Source organism: Aristolochia californica, unplaced genomic scaffold (assembly GCF_029961685.1).
Source record: "Aristolochia californica isolate CCGP_79_NKW_82.1479 unplaced genomic scaffold, dmAriCali1.0.hap1 SCAF_14, whole genome shotgun sequence".
Classification (NCBI taxonomy): domain Eukaryota; kingdom Viridiplantae; phylum Streptophyta; class Magnoliopsida; order Piperales; family Aristolochiaceae; genus Aristolochia; species Aristolochia californica.
Window position 1 is genome coordinate 4,957,875 of NW_027181815.1, and position 20,130 is coordinate 4,978,004.

Genomic DNA, 20,130 nt, shown 5'->3' on the forward strand with positions numbered 1-20,130 from the left:
GGTGGTACCGAGATGCCGCTACCCCCAAAAGATTTGGGGAAATGGATATCTCTAGAAAGTATTTATTTTTTGTACCTATTCCAATTATACATTTGCTCTGTACCATTATAGACAAAGATACGGGAAAAAATATGAAGGGGGGTTAATGCACTTTGAAAGTGAATTACTTAGTGATTTTTTATTTTTTTTTGTTAGTGAGGGCAATAGTATTGTGAAAAGTATATAAGAAATTTATTAATAAAATATTAAAATACTTAATTTTTATGAATTTTTTTTTATTATTAACAAGTCAAAATATTTTTCAACTTGTCTTAATTAATAAATAATTAAAAATAAGTTAACTTTATTTATTTTTATTATATCCAAATGCTTAATCAAATTATTATATTTTAATATCTAAATTCTTATTATTAAAATATTAATGAAATATAATATTTTAAATTTTAAATTTATGTAAATAAAAAAGAGGGTATTTTTTATAAAAAAATATTTTTATAGATTTAATTTTATAAGATATTTTCCTTTAACTAAACCAAGATATATTTTAATTTTTTACATTAAAAAATAATTAAAAATAAAGTAAGATTATTTTTTAATTAAGTATATAAAAATAAAATGATTAAACGAATCCTTACTTTTATAATATCCATCAAATTTTTAATTTTAAAAATATCTAAATTCTCACTCTTAAAATAGTTACTAAATATAATATTAAAAATAAGGAATTTATATAAACAAAAATGGGTATTTTATTATATATAATTAATTTGATAGATTTAAATTTTATTTTAGATATTTTTATTTGACTAAACTAAAATTTAACTTGTTTTAAATTAATAAATTTTAATTAATTATATAAAATATAGTTACTTTTACAATATCCAAATAATTAATCAAATTGTTACTTTTTTAATATCTAAATTTTCACTCTTAAATTAGAAATCAAATATAATATTAAAATCAGGAATTTCTATAAATAAAAAATAGGATAGTTTATTATATAAAACTCTGATAGATTTCATTTTTATAAGATAATTTTTTTAAAATATTTTGTTAATAATATAAGATAAATTTCAACTTGTTTAAATTAATTAAGAATTTTAATTTTAATTAAATATATAAAATAAAGTACTTAAACAAATACTTAACTTTATTATATCCATATGCAAAAGTGAAGGAGTAGAACACTAGTGAGAGAGTGAGTGAGTGTAAGAGTAAAAGTGAATTCACTAATCTTAAGGAGTACTTTTATTTTTATTTATTTTTTTAAGAATAAATGAAAGTGAATTACCTATGAGTGAGTAGAAGAAGACTCAGAGAGCAAAGCGAGGGTGCTAGTGAAAGTGAAATCATCGTTCGGTGAGAACACCTTTTCGTGACTTATAAACCGAACCAACTCGAATCAAGTCGAACCCCAAACTAATAATGAAATGGGGTCCGTAAACCTTCGCCAACGAAATGGTATTTGTTGTAATTTCCTCGAGAGGGAGTACTGATCTTCACCGACTGCCACTAGAGTGGAGCATAAACTATAAACCAGGAATACTTTCTACGGACAAAGATCTGAAGCAAGATAGCGAGATAGCCGCTGACAGGCAGGCTCACTCTCGCCAACACTCTAATGTCGACTGTTCGAAAGCCCTGACTCCGTTTTCGTTCCATATCTCGAAAAGGGTCTTAAATCATCTGCTATAAAATCCTTGTTTCTTCTAGTTCTCACGGCTTCCTCGTGTCCGCCGTGATCTACTTTCTTCGGCCGTCTTCCGTTTCTTTTCAAAGAAAAAGCTTTTTCTTTTCCGGAATTACGGGCCTATTCTGGAATGGCCGCAGCGAAGGAAGGCACCCCTCCGCCGGTGATCGGTAAGATCGGCCGATATACTGTCTTCATGACGCCCCCGTCGACTCCCAAACCGGTCCCCAAGCAGGTGGACTCTCCCAAGGTTGTCACGCCCTCGTCGACTCCCAAACCGGTCGAGAAGCGCGTGGAGTTGCCGAAGATTGTTGCGCCCCCGCCGGTTCAGCCACCACCGCAGCAATTTGATAAACCCGCCGCTCGATCTTCTGGTTCGGTGTTCGGTTTCTTCTGGGATGCCGTTTCCAAAGTTCAAGATGGTAACTTTATGTTGATTTTCGATTTCTTTCCTTGGAGGTGAGTTTGTTGGGGGTGGCCTGATGGGTTCTAGACTTTGCTCATTTTGCAGTTCATTCTAGTTTGGACGAGTACGTGGCGGACTGGTTGGGGTTGAATCAGTCAAAGTATCAATGGGCCTTGAATGATTACTACGAGAGTAAAGGAGCGGTGAGTTTGTTTTCCGATTTTGCGTATTTTTGTTGAGATTGAAGTTTATTTAGGAATATGCGTTTTTTAACTTTTTATAATTTACATGATAGTTTGGTAGCTTCGGATTTTATTTCAGATATGCCTTCGTGTATATGTTTACTTTTTGTGATGTGTATTAGAATGTTGTTATTTATTTTATTAATTCATTTATGTAATAATTGTATTTTTACTATTTTGCCCCTTACTCTTTAAAAACCCATCTGTATCCTGTAAATCAATTGGAATGAGAAAATCAATTTTTACGTCTTCGTCTTCGTCTTCCCGACTCTCTCCCGACGACAGAGCTCAACGGCTCTTTGCCATTCGAGATTCTAACATGGTATCAGAGCGGACGATCCGCCATTTTTGATAACCCTTCCGACGACGGCCCCTCCTTTCCTTTTCCGGCTGCTATTTTCCGGCGGTTTTGCCATTATTTCCGACAAAGAGGTTTCCGCCCTCTGTTCGGACTTGAATCTTCGATTCAAGCTATTGGGAGGCTCATCTGGTATTTCCGGCGTCTTATTTCCGGTGGTTATTCCCGGCAAAGAGGTTAGTTCCCGTTTCCATTTTATTTTTCTCTGGATTTCGTCGCCGAGAGGTTGTTTCTCTGGCTGCGTGAGTTTCCGATTTCTTTTTTTTGGGCGTCTTCCTGGATTCGTTGAGGAGACCTCTTTTTCGGCGCCGAGACCTGATTCTCGTTGAGGAGACCTCTTTTCCGGCGCCGAGAGGTTCGCCGAGAGGGTCGCCGAGACCTGCTTCTCTTCTGGCCTTCTCTGGTTGGCCGAGAGCTGAGCACAGTGGTATCTTTTTTCGAGGTTGGTATCATCTCGAGGGCAGTTTGGGTATTTTGAAGATCTAACAAAAAAAAAAAAAAAAAAAAAATTGGAGCTGCATTGGTGGTCAGTGCTCCATGGAGACTTATTCATCTTCAGATTCTGGTTTACGTACCAGTTCGGCTTGTTCAGTTTTTGATGAATCATCGAATCCGTATTATATCCACCACTCAGACAGCCCCGGGCAAGTCCTTGTCTCTCAACTTCTTACTGGCGAAAATTACACTAGTTGGAGCCGTGCCATGTTGATCGCCCTATCCGTAAAGAACAAAGTTGGTTTTGTTGATGGCTCCATTCTTGAACCTCCCAGTGCTGATCCTATTCTGCTAAACTCCTGGACCCGGAACAACAATATGGTTATCTCTTGGATCTTAAATTCCGTCTCCAAGGAACTTTCTGCGAGTGTTATCTTTGCTGCATCTGCCATGGAAATTTGGCTCGATCTTCGGGATCGTTTTCAACAGCGGAACGGCCCTCGTATTTTTCAGCTTAAACGGGAATTGATGAACTTGCGTCAAGACAAGGATTCAGTTAGTACTTACTTTACCAAATTGAAAACCATTTGGGAAGAACTGCGCAACTACCGTCCTCATTGTTCTTGTGGGAAATGCTCATGCGGTGGAGTTACGAATTTGAATGATCACCACCATATGGAATATATCATGTCCTTCCTAATGGGACTTGACGACTCTTTCTCTCATGTTCGTGGTCAGTTGCTCCTCATGGATCCGATGCCCCCTCTTAACCGTGTTTTTTCTCTGGTTGTCCAAGAGGAACAACAACGACGAACTACTCATGCCTCGGGTTCGAATGCTCCCACTGACACAATGGCGTTTGCAGTTAAATCTGACAAGATAGAAGTTAGTAAATCTGGGAACCACCCCCACCCTGACAGAGGTTACAATGCTCCACGCCCTCCGCCTAACCACACTTCCCGGCCTCAGAATTCCAGTGCTCCTCGGAATCCAAACAAGGACAAGTATTACTGTACCCACTGCAAGATTACTGGCCATACCATCTCCCGTTGCTTCAAGCTCCATGGTTATCCGTCTGGATCTACATTCAACAACAAGCCAAATTCTCCTGCTGCTGTTCATCAAGTTTCCCTTGCGGATGCTCGCCCTGGTTCTTCTTCTGTAGGGGGTTTTATTCAGAATCTGGACCCCACTCAATGTCAGCAGCTCATATCCATGCTTTCTACCCAACTGCGTAGCTCAGCCACGGTCACCACTGCTCCAGACTCTTCTACATCCAGTTGCTTGGCAGGTACTTGTTTTTCTGTCTCCTTACGTGGTTTATGTTCTTCTACTCCATTCTGGATTGTCGACTCCGGAGCTACTCGACATATTTGCTCTCAAGCTCATATTTTTATCTCCTTGCATGCTATTCCTCATACTACCGTTACCTTGCCAGATAATTCTCATCTTTTAGTCCGCTTTGCTGGTGATATTAAATTACATTCTCACCTTCTACTTAAAGACGTACTATTTGTTCCTCAATTCCAATTCAACTTAATCTCTGTTAGTGTTTTAGTTACTGCTTCTGGTTTTACAGTAAGTTTATTTCCTGATTGTTTTGTTATCCAGGATCTCTCCACCCAGCGGACGATTGGCAAGGGTGACAAGGTTCAAGATCTTTATGTCCTCCGTGCTCACCATTTGCCCTCTGCTTCTCATGTTTTTGTTAGCAATGTTTCTGCCCATGTTTGGCATAATAGGTTAGGACACATTTCTTTCCAGCGCCTTGATTTTTTGAAGGATCAGTTGCACTGTGATGTAACTAGATTACACAAAGCAGATCCTTGTTATATTTGTCCTCTTGCTAAACAACGTAGACTATCTTTTGAATCTCATAATCATTTATCCAAATTTCCTTTTGATCTTGTGCACTGTGATATTTGGGGACCATATCAAACTGTCTCTTATACTGGCCATCGTTTTTTCTTAACTCTTGTTGATGATTGTACTCGATTTACTTGGATTTATCTACTGAAGACTAAATCTGATGCTATTTCTGTGATACCGCGTTTTTTTACCATGGTTTCTACGCAATTTAATGCCAAAATCAAAATTTTTCGCTCTGATAATGCCCCTGAATTATCCTTTGTTGATTTTTTTCACGCTCACGGCGTTTTGCACCAATTTTCATGTGTTGAACGTCCTCAACAAAACTCGGTTGCTGAACGAAAACATCAACACCTTTTGAATGTGGCTCGGTCTTTATTTTTTCAATCACGCATTTCTGTCTCTTTTTGGACCGAGTGTATTCTTACCGCGGCTTTCTTAATTAATAGAACTCCTTCTCCCCTCTTGCAACACAACACACCCTTCCATTTGCTCTACAACCGCTCTCCTGATTATTCCCTCTTTCGTGTTTTTGGCTGTTTAGCTTTTGTTTCCACCTTAGCTGCTCATCGCCCCAAGTTCCACCCACGTGCTCGGGTGTGTGTTTTTCTTGGTTATCCAGCTGGTGTAAAAGGGTATAAATTCTATGATGTTGAGACTCACCAAGTTTTTCTTTCCAGAGATGCCGTGTTCCATGAAGAAATTTTTCCTTTTCATACTATTACCAGTTCAACTCAACTTACTGACCCTTTCCCTGATTTTGTTCTGCCTCATTCCTCCCTCCACGCTCCGCCTTTTCCTGACCTTGATTCTACCCCCCATTATGATTCTCCAGTTATTCCTGGTGTTCCCATTGATGATCCCTCCCCTCCTAATCTTCCTACACTTATTCCTTCGTCTTCCACTGTTGCTCCTCTTCGAACTTCTACTAGGGCGACTCATCCACCTCATTACCTGCGGGATTATCACTGTAATTTAATTACAGGTTCTTCATCCTCTGCTTCCTCCTGTACGCCTTATCCACTCTCTAATTCCATTTCTTACCATGCCCTTTCTGATTCGCACCGAAATTTTGTTCTCACCCTATCTTCTCAGGATGAACCTCAGTACTATCACCAAGCCGTGAAATGTCTTGACTGGAGGTTGGCTATGCGTGATGAGTTGGCCGCCCTGGAAGCCAACAATACCTGGACCGTCACTCCTCTACCTCCTGATAAACATACCATTGGCTGCAAATGGGTCTATAAAATCAAACTTAATTCTGATGGCTATATTGAGCGATATAAGGCTCGTTTGGTAGCTAAAGGCTATACCCAACAAGAGGGTTTGGACTTTGTTGACACTTTCTCTCCAGTAGCCAAATTAGTCACTGTGAAAGTTCTTCTTGCCCTTGCTGCTTCTCACGGTTGGCATCTCGCTCAGCTTGATGTCAACAACGCCTTTCTTCATGGTGATCTTTTTGAAGAAATCTATATGGACCTTCCTCTTGGGTACCTTCGGCAGGGGGAGCCCTCTCCCTCTTCCACCAAACTTGTTTGCAAGCTTCACAAGTCCCTTTATGGCCTCAAACAAGCTTCGCGGCAATGGTATTCCAAATTTTCTCATGTTTTAATCACTTATGGCTTTCTCCAATCGAAATCTGATTACTCTCTCTTCACCAAAGGTCATGGTTCCTCCTTTGTTGCCCTATTGGTTTATGTGGATGATATCATCCTCACTGGTCCTTCCTCTAGTGTTATTAATGAGCTTAAACATTTTCTGCATACTCAGTTCAAGCTCAAGGACCTTGGTTGTCTTAAGCACTTCCTTGGTCTTGAAATTGCTCACTCCAAGACGGGTATTGTGCTTTCTCAACGTCATTACACCTTACAATTACTTGAAGACTCAGGTTACCTAGCTTGTAAACCTACTCGTGTTCCCATGGATCCCAAGCTTAATTTAACTGCCACTGACGGCGACCTGCTTCCTGATATAACCCATTATCGGCGGCTTGTTGGGAAACTACTTTACCTCACTTTATCTCGTCCCGACATTACCTTTGCCGTTCACAAGCTCACTCAATTTGTGGCCCAACCCCGCCTTCCTCATCTCCAGGCAGTCCATCACCTACTTCGATATCTCAAGACCAGTCCTGGTCAAGGTTTGTTGTTTTCTTCTACTTCTTCTTTGCAGGTACGCGCCTACTCTGATGCTGATTGGGGCTCATGCCTTGATTCTCGCCGCTCTACTACCGGCTTTTGCATCTTCATTGGTGATTCTTTGGTCTCCTGGAAGGCCAAAAAGCAGACCACCGTCTCTCGCTCCTCCGCCGAAGCTGAATATAGAGCACTTTCTTCAACTGCCAGTGAACTTATTTGGTTACAGCAACTGCTTCAAGATTTTCACGTCAAAGTCGACTCTCCTGCATTACTCTACTGTGACAATCAAGCTGCGATACATATTGCTTCTAACCCTACATTTCATGAGCGTACTAAACACATTGAGATCGATTGCCACTTTGTTCGTGAACGTGTTAGTTCGGGCGTCCTCAAGTTACTTCCCATTCGTTCTCCATACCAGTTAGCTGACATGTTCACTAAACCTCTTCCCTTTACTCACCTTTTTTCTTTGTTGTCCAAGATGGTTGTCAAGGATATTTATAAGCCACCTTGAGGGGGAGTATTAGAATGTTGTTATTTATTTTATTAATTCATTTATGTAATAATTGTATTTTTACTATTTTGCCCCTTACTCTTTAAAAACCCATCTGTATCCTGTAAATCAATTGGAATGAGAAAATCAATTTTTACGTCTTCGTCTTCGTCTTCCCGACTCTCTCCCGACGACAGAGCTCAACGGCTCTTTGCCATTCGAGATTCTAACAATGTGCTTGATAATGTTTTATCATGTTGGAATACGAGCTAGGAAGCGAGTAAAAAGATTGTATTTTTCTTTTATTTTCCGTTCTTTACGAGGACCGTCTACTTCTTTAAACGTGTAGTAATGTAGTTCCTGTCGTTTGAAGAGTAAGTGCAACAAATTCCTTCTTTGCTAGCGAAGTTCAGATGTGCTGAAAAATCTATGCTTTTATCTGTCTATCTTGTCTTTCTTATTTTCACTTAGTAGGTTCTGCTGTTTATTGTTTTTTTCTTCTTCTCTTACTCCAAATTCTTAAAATTGACCCAACCAATATAATTGGTGTTTTTCACTCTATCTCTATCCCCGAGGTTATGATTATTTTTTTATCTGGTTTAAGAGCACGCAGCACAGCTTGTTTTGAGAAGGGATATCTGTTTTTATTTGCTTTTTTCTATAATCCCCAGTACTTTTTGTTGTGTATATATATTCAGTCATATCTCCTTGGCTAATCAGGGATTTATGGATGTTGTGATTAATGAACGGAGCAGAATGGTTTGTTCTCTAAGAATTAGGAATATCTTGTTGCTGAATACTTTGTTCATCTTAGTCGAGAATAAGAACTCAATTTCTGTTGTTAATTGTATTCACATCGTCGAGCTTAAATAGCTGATTTACAAATTGTAATAATCTATACATGGAATGATTGAGAGAGATTTACAAGGATTATAGGATTTTTAAGAGAAGGGTTTCTTCATACGGGAAGAAATCTCAACACTCCCCCTCAAGTTGGTGCATAGATATCACTCATGCCCAACTTGTCGAGACAATTGATAAAAATACGGTAAGACACTGCCTTGGTCAGTACATTGGCAAACTGGTCTTCAAATCGAACATGAGGGACTTCAATGATTCTTGCTTCTAGCTTTTCCTTGATAAAATGCCTTTCAGGAAAAGAGTATGATCTGAGTTGCTTTGTTTGTAACAATTAGATTTCATAAAATTTGTGAACATTCCAAACCACTCCCTCGGTGACTGCTTTAAACCATATTTCCTCAATTTACATACTTGTTTGCATCCTTTAGTTTGCATAATACATCCAGGAGGTAATTCCATATATATTTCTTCTTGGAGATCTCTGTGCAAAAATGCATTTTTAACATCAAACTGATATAAGGGTTAGTCAAGATTCACAACAAGAGATAGTAGAATCCGAACAGTATTGATTTTGGCCAGTGGTGCAAATGTCTCCATATAATCCATCCTGTAGGTTTGAGTATATCCTTTGGCGACAAGCCTTACTTTGAACCTTTCAATAGTATCATCGGCTTTATATTTAATGGTAAATACACACCTGCATTAGATTGGTATCTTTCCTACAGGTAGGTCAACCACTTCCCATGTTGAATTCTTTTGGAGGGACCTCATTTCTTCATTCATTGCTTCTTTCCACTTAGGATCTTTCAAGGCTTCCTACACACTATTAGGAATAGATGTAGCAGATAATTGATTCACAAATACTTCATTTGCCTTTGACAATCTATGATAAGACACAAAATTATACATGGGATACAGATTTAGAGGTGAGAAGAGGTTCATAATTGGCTCTAGGTTTTCCTCTTGTGGTTCGATGAGGTAGCACTCTTAGTTGAGTTTCAGAACTTACCTGAGGCTCAAACATGGACTCGGACTCAGAAATCAATTGATCCATTGGTACATTATGAAGGGGGGAAGATGCCGGCTAAGACTCTGGTTGCATCACTTCCATCTGGTCTTGTCTGTTTTCATCCTGTGAATCATGCTCATTTGTATCATTTTTATATTCATTGTTGTAATCTGAATACTTATCTCTTTAGTATCCAAGGTGTCCAAATGATGATTAAGGGTCTGCAATTCAATCCTGTTCTCCCCCTAAATTGAAGATTCGGGAGTAAAATAATATATGTTATCTTTGTGAAATACCACATCAAGAGTGACATACAATTTGCGAGAAGGAGGATGATAACAACGATAACCTTTCTGATGTGGAGCATAACCAACAACAACACACTTGAGAGCTCGGGGTTCCAATTTATTTCTCAATGGCTTATGGAGATGAACAAAGGTTACATACCCAAAAACTCTAGGTGGCAGATTCGGCACAGCAGGTGAACTTATGGTTTCATGAAGAACACTCAAGGGAGTCTGAACTTGTAACGCACTCGAGGGTATTTAGTTGATAAGATAAACTCCAGTTGTGATTACTTTACCCTAGTAACTAGCCGACATATGAACTTCAAACAAGGAAACATGAACAACCTCAAGAAGGTGGCGGTTTTTTTGCTCTACAACCCCATTTTGCTGAGGGGTGTACGGATAAGTAGTTTGATGAGTAATACCATGATCATCTAGATATTCTTTCAAACTTTGATTAACAAATTATCCACCATTGTCACTGCGGAGAGTTTGTATTGTAGAATGGTACTGAGTGGCTATCATTCTGTGAAATTGTTTGAACAACAAACTAACTTCACTTTTTGATTTCATTAAGCGAATCCAAGTCATATGGGTGTGATCATCTATAAAGGTAACAAACCACCGTTTATCACTAAGAGAGGTTATATTTGTTGGACCCCATGCATCAGAGGGGATAATCATAAAGGGTGTTAGACTCCTTTTCATGCTTATTTGAAATGGAACACGATGGCTTTTAGCCAATTCACATACTTCACACTTAAAAATCTGAAACAGATAATCTAGCAAAGAGTTTTGGAAACAATTTCTTTAAATAACCAAAGGAACCAAATCTTATAATCTGTAGATTTATTCACGAAGAATGCTTGAGCTAATTGATGAGAACTCTTTGGCTTCAGATCAAGGTAATAGAGTTTCCCCCTTCTAGTACCATAACCAATTGTTTTCCAAGTTCAAATGTCCTTAAAAATACGACGGTTAGGCCAAAAAATACAATACAATGCAGAGTGCAAGTTATTTGAGGCACTGATAGTAAATTATGATTGAGGGTCGGAACAACTAATACAGAATCAAGACTCAGATTTTCAGTGAAGGTGATGGAACCTTCTCCAATAACGTTTGTTGTAGATACGATATGTTGTTCAGATGGTTTCATAATTTTAACATGATGATTATCAAAGGTCATATGATCAGTAGCACCAGAATCAATTATCCATTCACAATTTCTACTAGGAGCGGAAGTATTAAGAACCTTACCAGATGTAGCAATTAAAACTGATTTTTCCTTCTGTTTGCAAGGCGCTTGGGTAAGATCCTACCATTCTGGATACCCAATAAGTTCATAGCATCTTGACTTTTTATGCCCAGTCTCACCACAGTGAGTACAAATATGCTCTGGTTTTTATTCCTTCGACATGATGCAAGAAGATCGGTTATGATCAGAATAAAATCACCCAAAAAATACTGGTCCAGACCCGGTTTGGGTCTCTAATTCCAGTCTGGTCCGAGAACTGGTCGGGTCCGCTTTGTGTTCACTGGTTGACCCGGTTTGGGTCTCTTATTCCGGTCCGGGAACTGGTCTGGTCTGCCATTGGGTTGACCCAAAAAAAAATTCGGTTTCGTCTGGAAATTTGGTTTGATCCGTTGGGTTGACCCGATTTTGGGTCTCGGTTCGGTCAGAGTCCGGATCGCGCTCGGAAGAAAATAAAGGAACAGTAGTTCCTAAGTTAAGAAGAAAAAATTAAAACGACGATTACCTTCGTCTTCTCCCTCGGCTACGTTGGTGTTTCGGCAGCTTTCGGGAATCCTGCCGGAGTTCGGGTGGCGGCGGCTCAGTGTTATGGCGACGACCTAGAGGGAGGAAAAAAAATCACACCTTCTTCTCGCGTTGCCAAAGGTGGTTCGGCTGCGGCTTTCGGGAGTCCCGCCGGAGTTCAGCAAAGACTGGTGGTGGTGGCCGCGAGGAAGCCGGCGCGGAGAAATTTCTCTCGTGCCTCTTCGTCTTCTTTGTGGAGACGGTGCGGCCTCTTCGCCGGCGACGTTCAGGCTGGTGGTTTGCTGGAAGGCCGAGCGATGGCTCGGCTGCAGTCGGTGCCAACGTCCGGAAGGTCCGCCGGAGTAGGGTGATGGCTGTTCATCGTCTTCTTCATTGAGAGCACTTCTGAACAGTGCTCTTACGACGGAACAGAACGGATCTGCTCTGTTTTTGGCGATTGAGATTAATATGGGACAAAGTTGTTGCTTTGTTCTTCGGCGATAGGAAGCTATGGGACAAAGTTGTTGCTTTGTTCTTCGGCAACGGGAAGGAGAAGGATTCTCCTGCTCTGATACTAAGTCAAGAATAAGAATTCAATTTCTGTTGTTAATTGTATTCACATCGTCGGGATTAAATAGCCGATTTACATATTGTAATAATCTATACATGGAATGATTGAGAGAGATTTACAGGGATTACAGGATTTTTAAGAGAAGGAAAGAATATCTTTCTTCTTACGAGAAGAAATCTCAACAATCTTTAGTTGCAAAAAGACTGCCAACCTTTTTCAGAATTTCCCAGTGTGAAAAAACTAGCTAATGCTTTTTTGTCTAGTGTTTTTAATCTCCTTGCCAACATCACTTCTTCGCTATTAGTGTTTAGTCCTTTACTGTATGTATTACCTGTTTTATGGTAGTGAAATTGATCAATCTTGTTAAAGGACACCTGCGCAGAGAACTAGACCGAAACCTGTGGTAGTAAATTGCAGTTTTCCATTATGATTATTGATACTGGACAGAATAGTGAAAACCTTTGTGTTTCTTTTATAAGTCTCTTGTTTTTTTTGAGACGGTCTAGCCTTTTTAACTGTTTTAAAGGTGTGGTTCCATATGGTTATTGTTTTGAATGATTGTATACCCAAAATAACCACCAATATGTTGATCATATAAAAAGCAGAAAATTGCTGTCTTCAGTAATAAAATGTTGTTTTTCGAATTAGTTGTTAGTCGAGGATTTCTTTTTGAGAGCAATGAGAAAGGGGGATTCTTCCAAAAGGAAATTCTCGACCTTGATGGATTACCTTTTTTTTTTTTTTTTTTTGCTTGATACTCATCTTGAGCTAGAAGTATTGGGTCATTTTCTGTTTAATTGTTCATCTGCTCTTCTTGTTTTTTTTATTAAAATTTTGTTATGTTTCATAAAAAAAAAAAAGTACTGTTATGATTGGTGAGTTCTGAGTTGCTTAGCTCCTTATGATATCAAAGATGCTTTTTTTGTTCACTGGAAAAATTTAGAACAGGAGGGCTTAAAGAAAAGAACTGTTTAACAAAATTTAGGCATATCCTACAATATCTGGTAAGTTCACTTTCATTTAAATGTGCTCAATGCACAATTAGAATGTCTCTCTACAGGCTTTGATATGGCTTAAAAGATTCGTGTAAGAAGGTTTAGGAAGGAGGGTGCTATGCCACCCGAGATTAATGTGGCTGCTTTAAAACAGTGTAAAAAATTATTGGAGGAACTGTATATAATTACAATGGCTATTGGGTCTGTCCGATTAAAAAAATGAGGAATATGTATTAATGTCTTGACGGAGGCGGCCTTCCTCCCTCACACTTACGTGCGCGCACACACACACACAAAAAGTGAGAAGTGTGTTGATTTTTATTATTATCCAACATTTTTTATTTAGAAGATTGTGATTAAAACCAGCTCTTATAAAATGGAGAAATTGGCCGGAACTGTTTGTGCTGCTAAAGAAGATTGATATTGGTAACACATTTTACAGTTTAGAGTTTTCTGATAAAGTATTTGAGGCTGGCCTGACCTAACTGTGATGACTGGCGAAGATTTTCTGTAGCCTAGCAGAGGAGGCCAATGCTATAAGATAGTGAGGCATAATTGTACTGTCAAGAGTTATCTTTTGCATAATGATATCAACTAAGAAATTTTCTGATGCAGGACAAAGAAGCTGGTAAAATAAAAGAGCTGAAAAACAAAGTGCAAGGCGTGTAACATATACCAAAGGCAGGTAGTTCGTGTGATAAAGGCAGTTTATTTTCAATGAACCAGTGATCTTGTTTGCTACTTCTGAAGAAATCATCTCGTGTTTATGCAGGATTGTTTATACCGAGGGTGTGTCGAAGGTTTTCTTTTTCTAATTTGGATACAGCTTAATGAGTTGGGATTAAGGAAGAAATATGGCTTCAGATTCAAGCAGGAGGGTGGTTGATTTTGCTGCTACACCAGTGAAGGCCCCAAAAGCTGATGATGATGCCCTTGTGATATTTACTTGTAATTGCAGGTGGGTGGTTGTTTGTGCTCATTTTGTAGGTTGAATGCTTGTTGAACTCTTTTGGTTGATCAAAAGTCCTCAACATGTTGAGGCCCTTTCCATATTGGAAGATGCTCCCATAGATTTCATGGGTGTAATTGATGCTCTGTTCCAATTGCTATTTCTCCCTATATCAACCGTAGATCCGCAGGTATTTAATGCTGGGGATATGCTGGTGCGAACTTCCCACTTAACCCGCAACTGACTCGTTATCTATTTTGAGTACAGTCTGGTGCTACTTTTCTTTTGACCATTATTTCAAGTGCTATGTTCAGGACTCGTTATCCGTTGCCTCTAAAGCAATGGATTAAGAGGTGGGCGTTTGTCTTCTCAGCAAATTACGTTTGCTTCATTATTTATTCACACTTATCATTAAATAATTTTGCTGGGGATTTATTCTCGGTGAAATAATTTTGTCGAGAATTTTCGATGATTTTTAATTTCATCGAGAAGAAGTCACTCTTTCTTTTAAAATATTTTAATTTCATCAGGTAACGAAATAAAAAACCAAGTATCTATAGCTACCCAATTACAAACTGTTTGGTATAATAATGCCTTGGAACTAGAATACAAACAGAGAAAAAATAACTTCTGATATAGAAGATTTTTGGGTTTGAAGAACATTTCATTTTGGGTTCATTTGACAGAAGAGTTTTCGCTTGATAAGTCTGTGACCAAAATATAAGGCACTGACTGTGTTATTTAATAAATGTAAGCCAAAATGATTATGAGATAGCATTTTGCTTCCTCCCAATATGAGTCGCTCTCCGAGCGAACCCACAAAAACTAGTAAGAAGCCTCTAAAAACTGGCTTCTTCTGTAATGGGCCGTCTGAGGAAATATCGCAGACTGTTGGCCAGAACCTGTGAACATCATTTCCAAACATAAGATTATGAGAGCTTCGCTCTAATAAAAAGAAGCACCGGAGACTTCATGCTGTTTTACCTGTTGGAGAGGCTTGATGATGGCTTTGCCCTTGTAGCTCACATGGAATTTTGCTTTGGCCAAGAGCCCCTGGATAGAAAAGCAATTTATAAAGAGCAGATAAATGGAAGCTACAATGCTGGTAACTGGAGATGTTTAAAAGTATATCACCTCTGTGTCAAATTCCCCAGACTCCACAGCAACATTTATATCTGTAATGATCCTGACTAGATCTACAAGTAGTCCAGGACGATCTGCAGTCTCGACATATAATAAACTGTGAAGTAAACCAAATGCATCAGTAAACTGGTTTAAAGTCCCAAGAGACGATTTATCAATGGGGATAATGGGTACCTTCGATCAGGACCATCATCATAAACATGTATATGTGTTGCAATATCCACATCAACCTGAAGACAGAATGCTGCAAATGAGTTCTCCACTTCGAACAAAGTGTAAATTGACAGACGAGGATACAAGTTATGAACAAGGTCACAATAATGGGTAGTAGTTCTGAATAACAAAACTTAACCACCAAAATGGCATTGTGGCTGTTTTTTTTTTTTTTCTTTCATAAATGTGCCTCATGGATCATGTAATATTTACACATGTTGAATATTGGATATTAACCAGAACTTTACCGGAAACAGGACATATAACATAAAAATGACAGACCTTTTCTTTTGGTGGCTCAGCACCAAAGGCTACTCCCATTGCTAGTTGAGCACTGGACTCCTGGACCACCAATAGTTACTATTCAGTAAAACATGCACTAAAGGATGCAATGGAAGAAAAGAAAATGAAGCTTCAAAACATTACTGGGTGATATTGGAGCAAATTATTGATGATTGTCAACCGTATTGCCTCCAGTAACTCAGGGTCTTCAACTTTACGGCCAGTAGACCTGAAAATTTTACGACCAGTCATGAACTCCCCACTAATTTCTAAAAGAAAAGCAACAACAACAAGCTTTTCCCACATTCAACACAAATATGCACTGTACAAGTATTGATAGTGGTAAAGGACATACGCCTTGGTGATGGCAAATTTGTTATGCTTTCCAGAAGAGTCGAGGTACACATTTGCCTTGGCAACATTAAGACCTAGGTTCTTAAGTGCGTGCATCTGTGACAGATTAGAAAATAATTAAATATGGACATTAGAATCTGTTACAGAAAATGCAATGCTTCACACATAACTTAAACTCTCAATGACACAGGTATAGCCTGCTTGTAAGGAGGTATTCCAATGAAGAAACCTCATTAACCTTTACAATGGTACACATGCAAGCAATGGGCAGAGCCACCAATTAAAGTATTACTCAAGAATGGTCCAAACTTCACCAATTGCATAATTCTAGACATATCATAAACAGCATGGGTGATGAAGTGTCAAAGTGGTATGAAAAACCAAAAACCTACAAAGTGGCTGCAGTTTTGAGCATAGCGAAGCCATTTGCTAGACTATGATAGACCCCAGTTGACTATACTCTATGGAATATCAACCCTTTTACTTTGGCATACAACTTCCAGATAGAACTGTAAAAATCTTCAATTCTAACAGATGAAGGAGAATAACAGGGTTTGATACAGGAAAATAATATTTTGAGAATAATGAAGACAACTTACTGTATCAAGAAGTGCCCCAAGGCGGTCACCAAAAGTTACCTCCACGATAGTTGCATCAGGATCTGAATCCTGATCTATTATAACTTTAGGAGTTGGAACTGTATCAATCTTACTAGAATTCCCACCCTGTTTTATGGAGAAATAAGCATGTGTACATGTGATGTAAACTAATCATAGCGACGTAAATTGTCATCAAATACCTCTGTGGCAGTTGGAGCAACAGCATGTGGAAATTTCACAGTGGTGTATGAGACTCTGACGAAGGAAACAGAACATCAAGAACGACAAAGTACATACCAAACTCAGGCAAGAGAATCAACCTTGAAAGTCAAACGTAGATAGTTGAAGGAAATGGGAATATGCTAAAACAACACCAGGCTTAAAGGGACTAATGTCTCATAACATGGAGATGTAGTGCTTTAAAATTATGATCTTGGAATATCAGTGTGCAGTTTGGACTAACTCCATTGAAATACATCACTTCACTACTGCATACAAGAAATGGTAGAACACTTCAAGAGACCCAAAAAGGCTGGGTAACTAAAACAAGTCACGATGTCTCCAACTCAACAGCTTATGTAGTCCTTTTCTGAATTAAAGCATCATTAATACATGAAAAACAACAATTCCACCATTAAAAAAAAAACAAGCATCAAATTCAATGTCGACCATTTTAAGAGTGTAATTATGATTTCTCTGTTTCCAAAATTAAGCTTCAATAGGAGTTTACAAACTATCCTCGCTAAGATAATATTTTCTAGCATAAAGGGTAGTTTATTTAGCTTCTTATAGGGAATCGGGTGTTCTTGAAGCATGAGCCCAAAAAAAAACTGCAAATGAAATAAATAATGTTGAACCAAATAAACCTTCAAAAAGGTGAAATGGAAAGACAAATAAAATATAAACAAAAAGCATGAATCACAAACATATTTTGGCCTTGCAATTCACTCAACCACGTTGTTGATACTGATAAACATGAGGAAGAGCGAAAGAAAAAAGTATATCGACTTGTTTAAGCACCTTGACCACAATCTAGCAGGCAGAGAAGCAAAATCAGAGCTTAACAACTCCAAGCCAATGTCTTGTTATTTTCAGAATCCATAGCAAACAGAGAATCCCTCTCTAGCAGACACAGTGACAGTTCAAGGGCAAGAAATTTCTAGCCTAGCCAACCAGTTTAATACGTCTAAGTTAAATAAAAAATTTCTTGCAAAAAAAAAAAAAAAAACACATCTAGATACGAGCCTCATGGTTTATACCTTCCCTTGGAATAAAAGAGACACGGCCGCGCCCCGGAACAAAATCGCCGAACTGAAAATCCACCAGGGAAGCATTGATTTTCCACTGACTTTGAACCGAAACAGGACCCATAAATCCTAGCAGCAGCCATTGACACCACCGCCATTTCCAGGCCAAAAAATAGCCCAAAACGTAAATTATAACGGAGAAAAAATCCCTCTCTGCTTCAACTGTATTCAAGCAAACACCAGATCTTAAAGCGGGGTTCTTCTTGCTCTAGAACTTCTCTCGAGCAGCTCGTGAACGGTTCTTTTCGTGAGATGGGCAGGCATTTGGAATCCGTGGAACTTGATCAACCACTTCGACTCTACCTCGTCGCTGTCTGAAATATCCGCCATTGGAGCCATATCCTTTCCTTACGTATCGGGTTATCTGTCTCCTGCCCCCGACAAAAACGCGTCCCAGCCCCAGAACTGGCGAAAATTATCGGGGAAGGAAAAAGATGAAACGAAGAGTGTGGGGACCTTGGGAATCCAACGGTAAGAGACCATTCAGCGTTTCTTTGGAATTCGGACGGTTGCCTTCTCTGTGCCTGTAGCCTTAGCGTACGTTAAGAGTCATTCAAAGAAGAGGGAAGAGCTTTATTGTGTCTGACAGGGGAAGAGTCCGAAGGAGACAAAACAGAAAAAATGAACTCAACACGTGTCCTTTTGAGCGTGTGTTTATTTGATTAGCAAATGGAGTAATTAATGAAACCCAATTGAATCGACTCAGCCGCTTCTCTGAGTCGGCATTCATAACGTAGAGCCGTAGAGGGAACCATGGGCTTTCTCTTCGTGGGTAGTAGATATTTTCATGACTACTTCATGAGACCCATTATTATCAGAACAGAAAGGCCTGGATATTTGGGTTCAATTGTGTTTAATCGCGAACCTTTGAACTAATTATATTTGGAATATGGATTGAAATAACTGGACCGATTTGTTGATTTCTTTGGCAAACCACGGTTCATTCCTAGAATGTGGAAATATAACACTCTGAACCAGCCGCTTCAGGATATATGAAACGAGTAAGGCGGCAGCCACCAAGAAAATAGTTTCTTGTATGGTTAAGATAATATAAAAATGTCAAGAATGGGATTCGAACCCATGCCCTTTCGGACCAGTACCTGAAACTGGCGCCTTAGACCAACTCGGCCATCTTGACATATTTGCATAGGTCCATTGAATTTAATTTTGAGTATTTCATTTTTTTATTTTCTTCAGTGCAAAGAGGACATAATTCTCCTCCTCTTTTAGCTGGAAGAAGAGTAAGCTCTCATCACCTCCCCTTCCTCCTTGCCATAGGAGAGCTTATGGGGATATGTCTTCCTAGAAAAAGATAGGATGACGGGCTCTCCTTTTCTTTGTACGGAGAGGAGATGCATGCCTCTTCTTTTTGTTCGGATGAAAGAAAAAGAAAGACTTGTATGTGACCCTCCAAAAACTATACTACACACTTCAATTTCTCTACAAGAATGTAGTTGTGGCAGCCTCACAGGTGAAGCAAAGGGCCCTAACCCACTTACTCTTGTCAAGACAGATGGTGATGCCCCCCTCTTCTTGCCTAGAGAAACAAAGAGGAAAGGGGCACTATTATGTTTCCCACTTTTTCAAACCAAAGAGGATCAACATCCTCTTGTCAAAAAAATGGGTAGAGGTGGATCTAAGCAATAATATGTGTAATTAAATTCAAATTATACAACTACAAAAATATTGAATCTAAATGGTTGTATATATGTATACAGAAAAATTTGACAACCAAAATTAGTCAACTGATCGATGGTCTAGATCATGCTTGTTGATCAACGGCGAAGATCATGAAGTTCATCTAATAGTCAAAGTCAAGCACATATTTTGACTGACACTAGGCAATTGCTCAAAATCAAACACTTTGACCAATAACTCGAGTACGAATCAAGTATCAGAGGAAAAGTCAATCCCTAATCAACATAATCAACACAATCAACCAAAAATCAAAAGTATTGACTAATCAAGGTGAGACCACTACCAAAGTCAAATTAAACACATAGAACATTTGTTGAAGCCCTTGGATCAAAGACTAGAGGTCTATATCGTCTTAATGTAAGATGGCACATAAATTAGTTGGTAACAAAAGGCGCCAACAAGAGTCCCATATGGTTCTATGTCATTTGACATATGACATAATCAAAAGAAATAAGTGACTTTGTCATGTGCCATG

General features: G+C 38.9%; 2 protein-coding genes and 1 non-coding gene across 4 annotated transcripts; 1 reads left to right on the plus strand and 2 right to left on the minus strand.

Annotated features, from left to right (window-relative positions):
- The first annotated feature begins 1,551 nt into the window (after window positions 1-1,551).
- LOC137950824 (uncharacterized) lies at window positions 1,552-14,252 on the plus strand. 2 transcript variants are annotated; one of them, XM_068797451.1, is made up of 4 exons: window positions 1,552-2,112; window positions 2,202-2,299; window positions 13,726-13,795; window positions 13,883-14,252. In XM_068797451.1, exons 1-3 carry the CDS (start codon window positions 1,821-1,823, stop codon window positions 13,777-13,779), a joined length of 444 nt encoding a protein of 147 aa, XP_068653552.1. In that variant the 5' UTR covers window positions 1,552-1,820; the 3' UTR covers window positions 13,780-13,795; window positions 13,883-14,252. The 2 variants fall into 2 exon arrangements, with proteins under 2 accessions (XP_068653552.1, XP_068653553.1); XM_068797452.1 differs by having other exon boundaries at window positions 13,726-13,791.
- Window positions 14,253-14,628: 376 nt separating this feature from the next.
- On the minus strand, window positions 14,629-18,470 carry LOC137950411 (ACT domain-containing protein DS12, chloroplastic-like). The gene is made up of 10 exons (XM_068796858.1): window positions 17,910-18,470; window positions 16,851-16,905; window positions 16,651-16,776; window positions 16,053-16,147; window positions 15,842-15,926; window positions 15,698-15,757; window positions 15,377-15,432; window positions 15,194-15,299; window positions 15,044-15,112; window positions 14,629-14,961 (listed from the first exon to the last, which is right to left on the minus strand). The coding sequence occupies exons 1-10, from the start codon at window positions 18,053-18,055 to the stop codon at window positions 14,899-14,901; spliced, it is 861 nt and encodes a 286-aa protein (XP_068652959.1). The 5' UTR covers window positions 18,056-18,470; the 3' UTR covers window positions 14,629-14,898.
- A 544-nt stretch (window positions 18,471-19,014) lies between these two features.
- TRNAL-CAG (transfer RNA leucine (anticodon CAG)) lies at window positions 19,015-19,095 on the minus strand. The gene has a single exon. It is a non-coding gene; the product is annotated as a tRNA-Leu (tRNA).
- Between the last annotated feature and the right edge of the window lie 1,035 nt (window positions 19,096-20,130).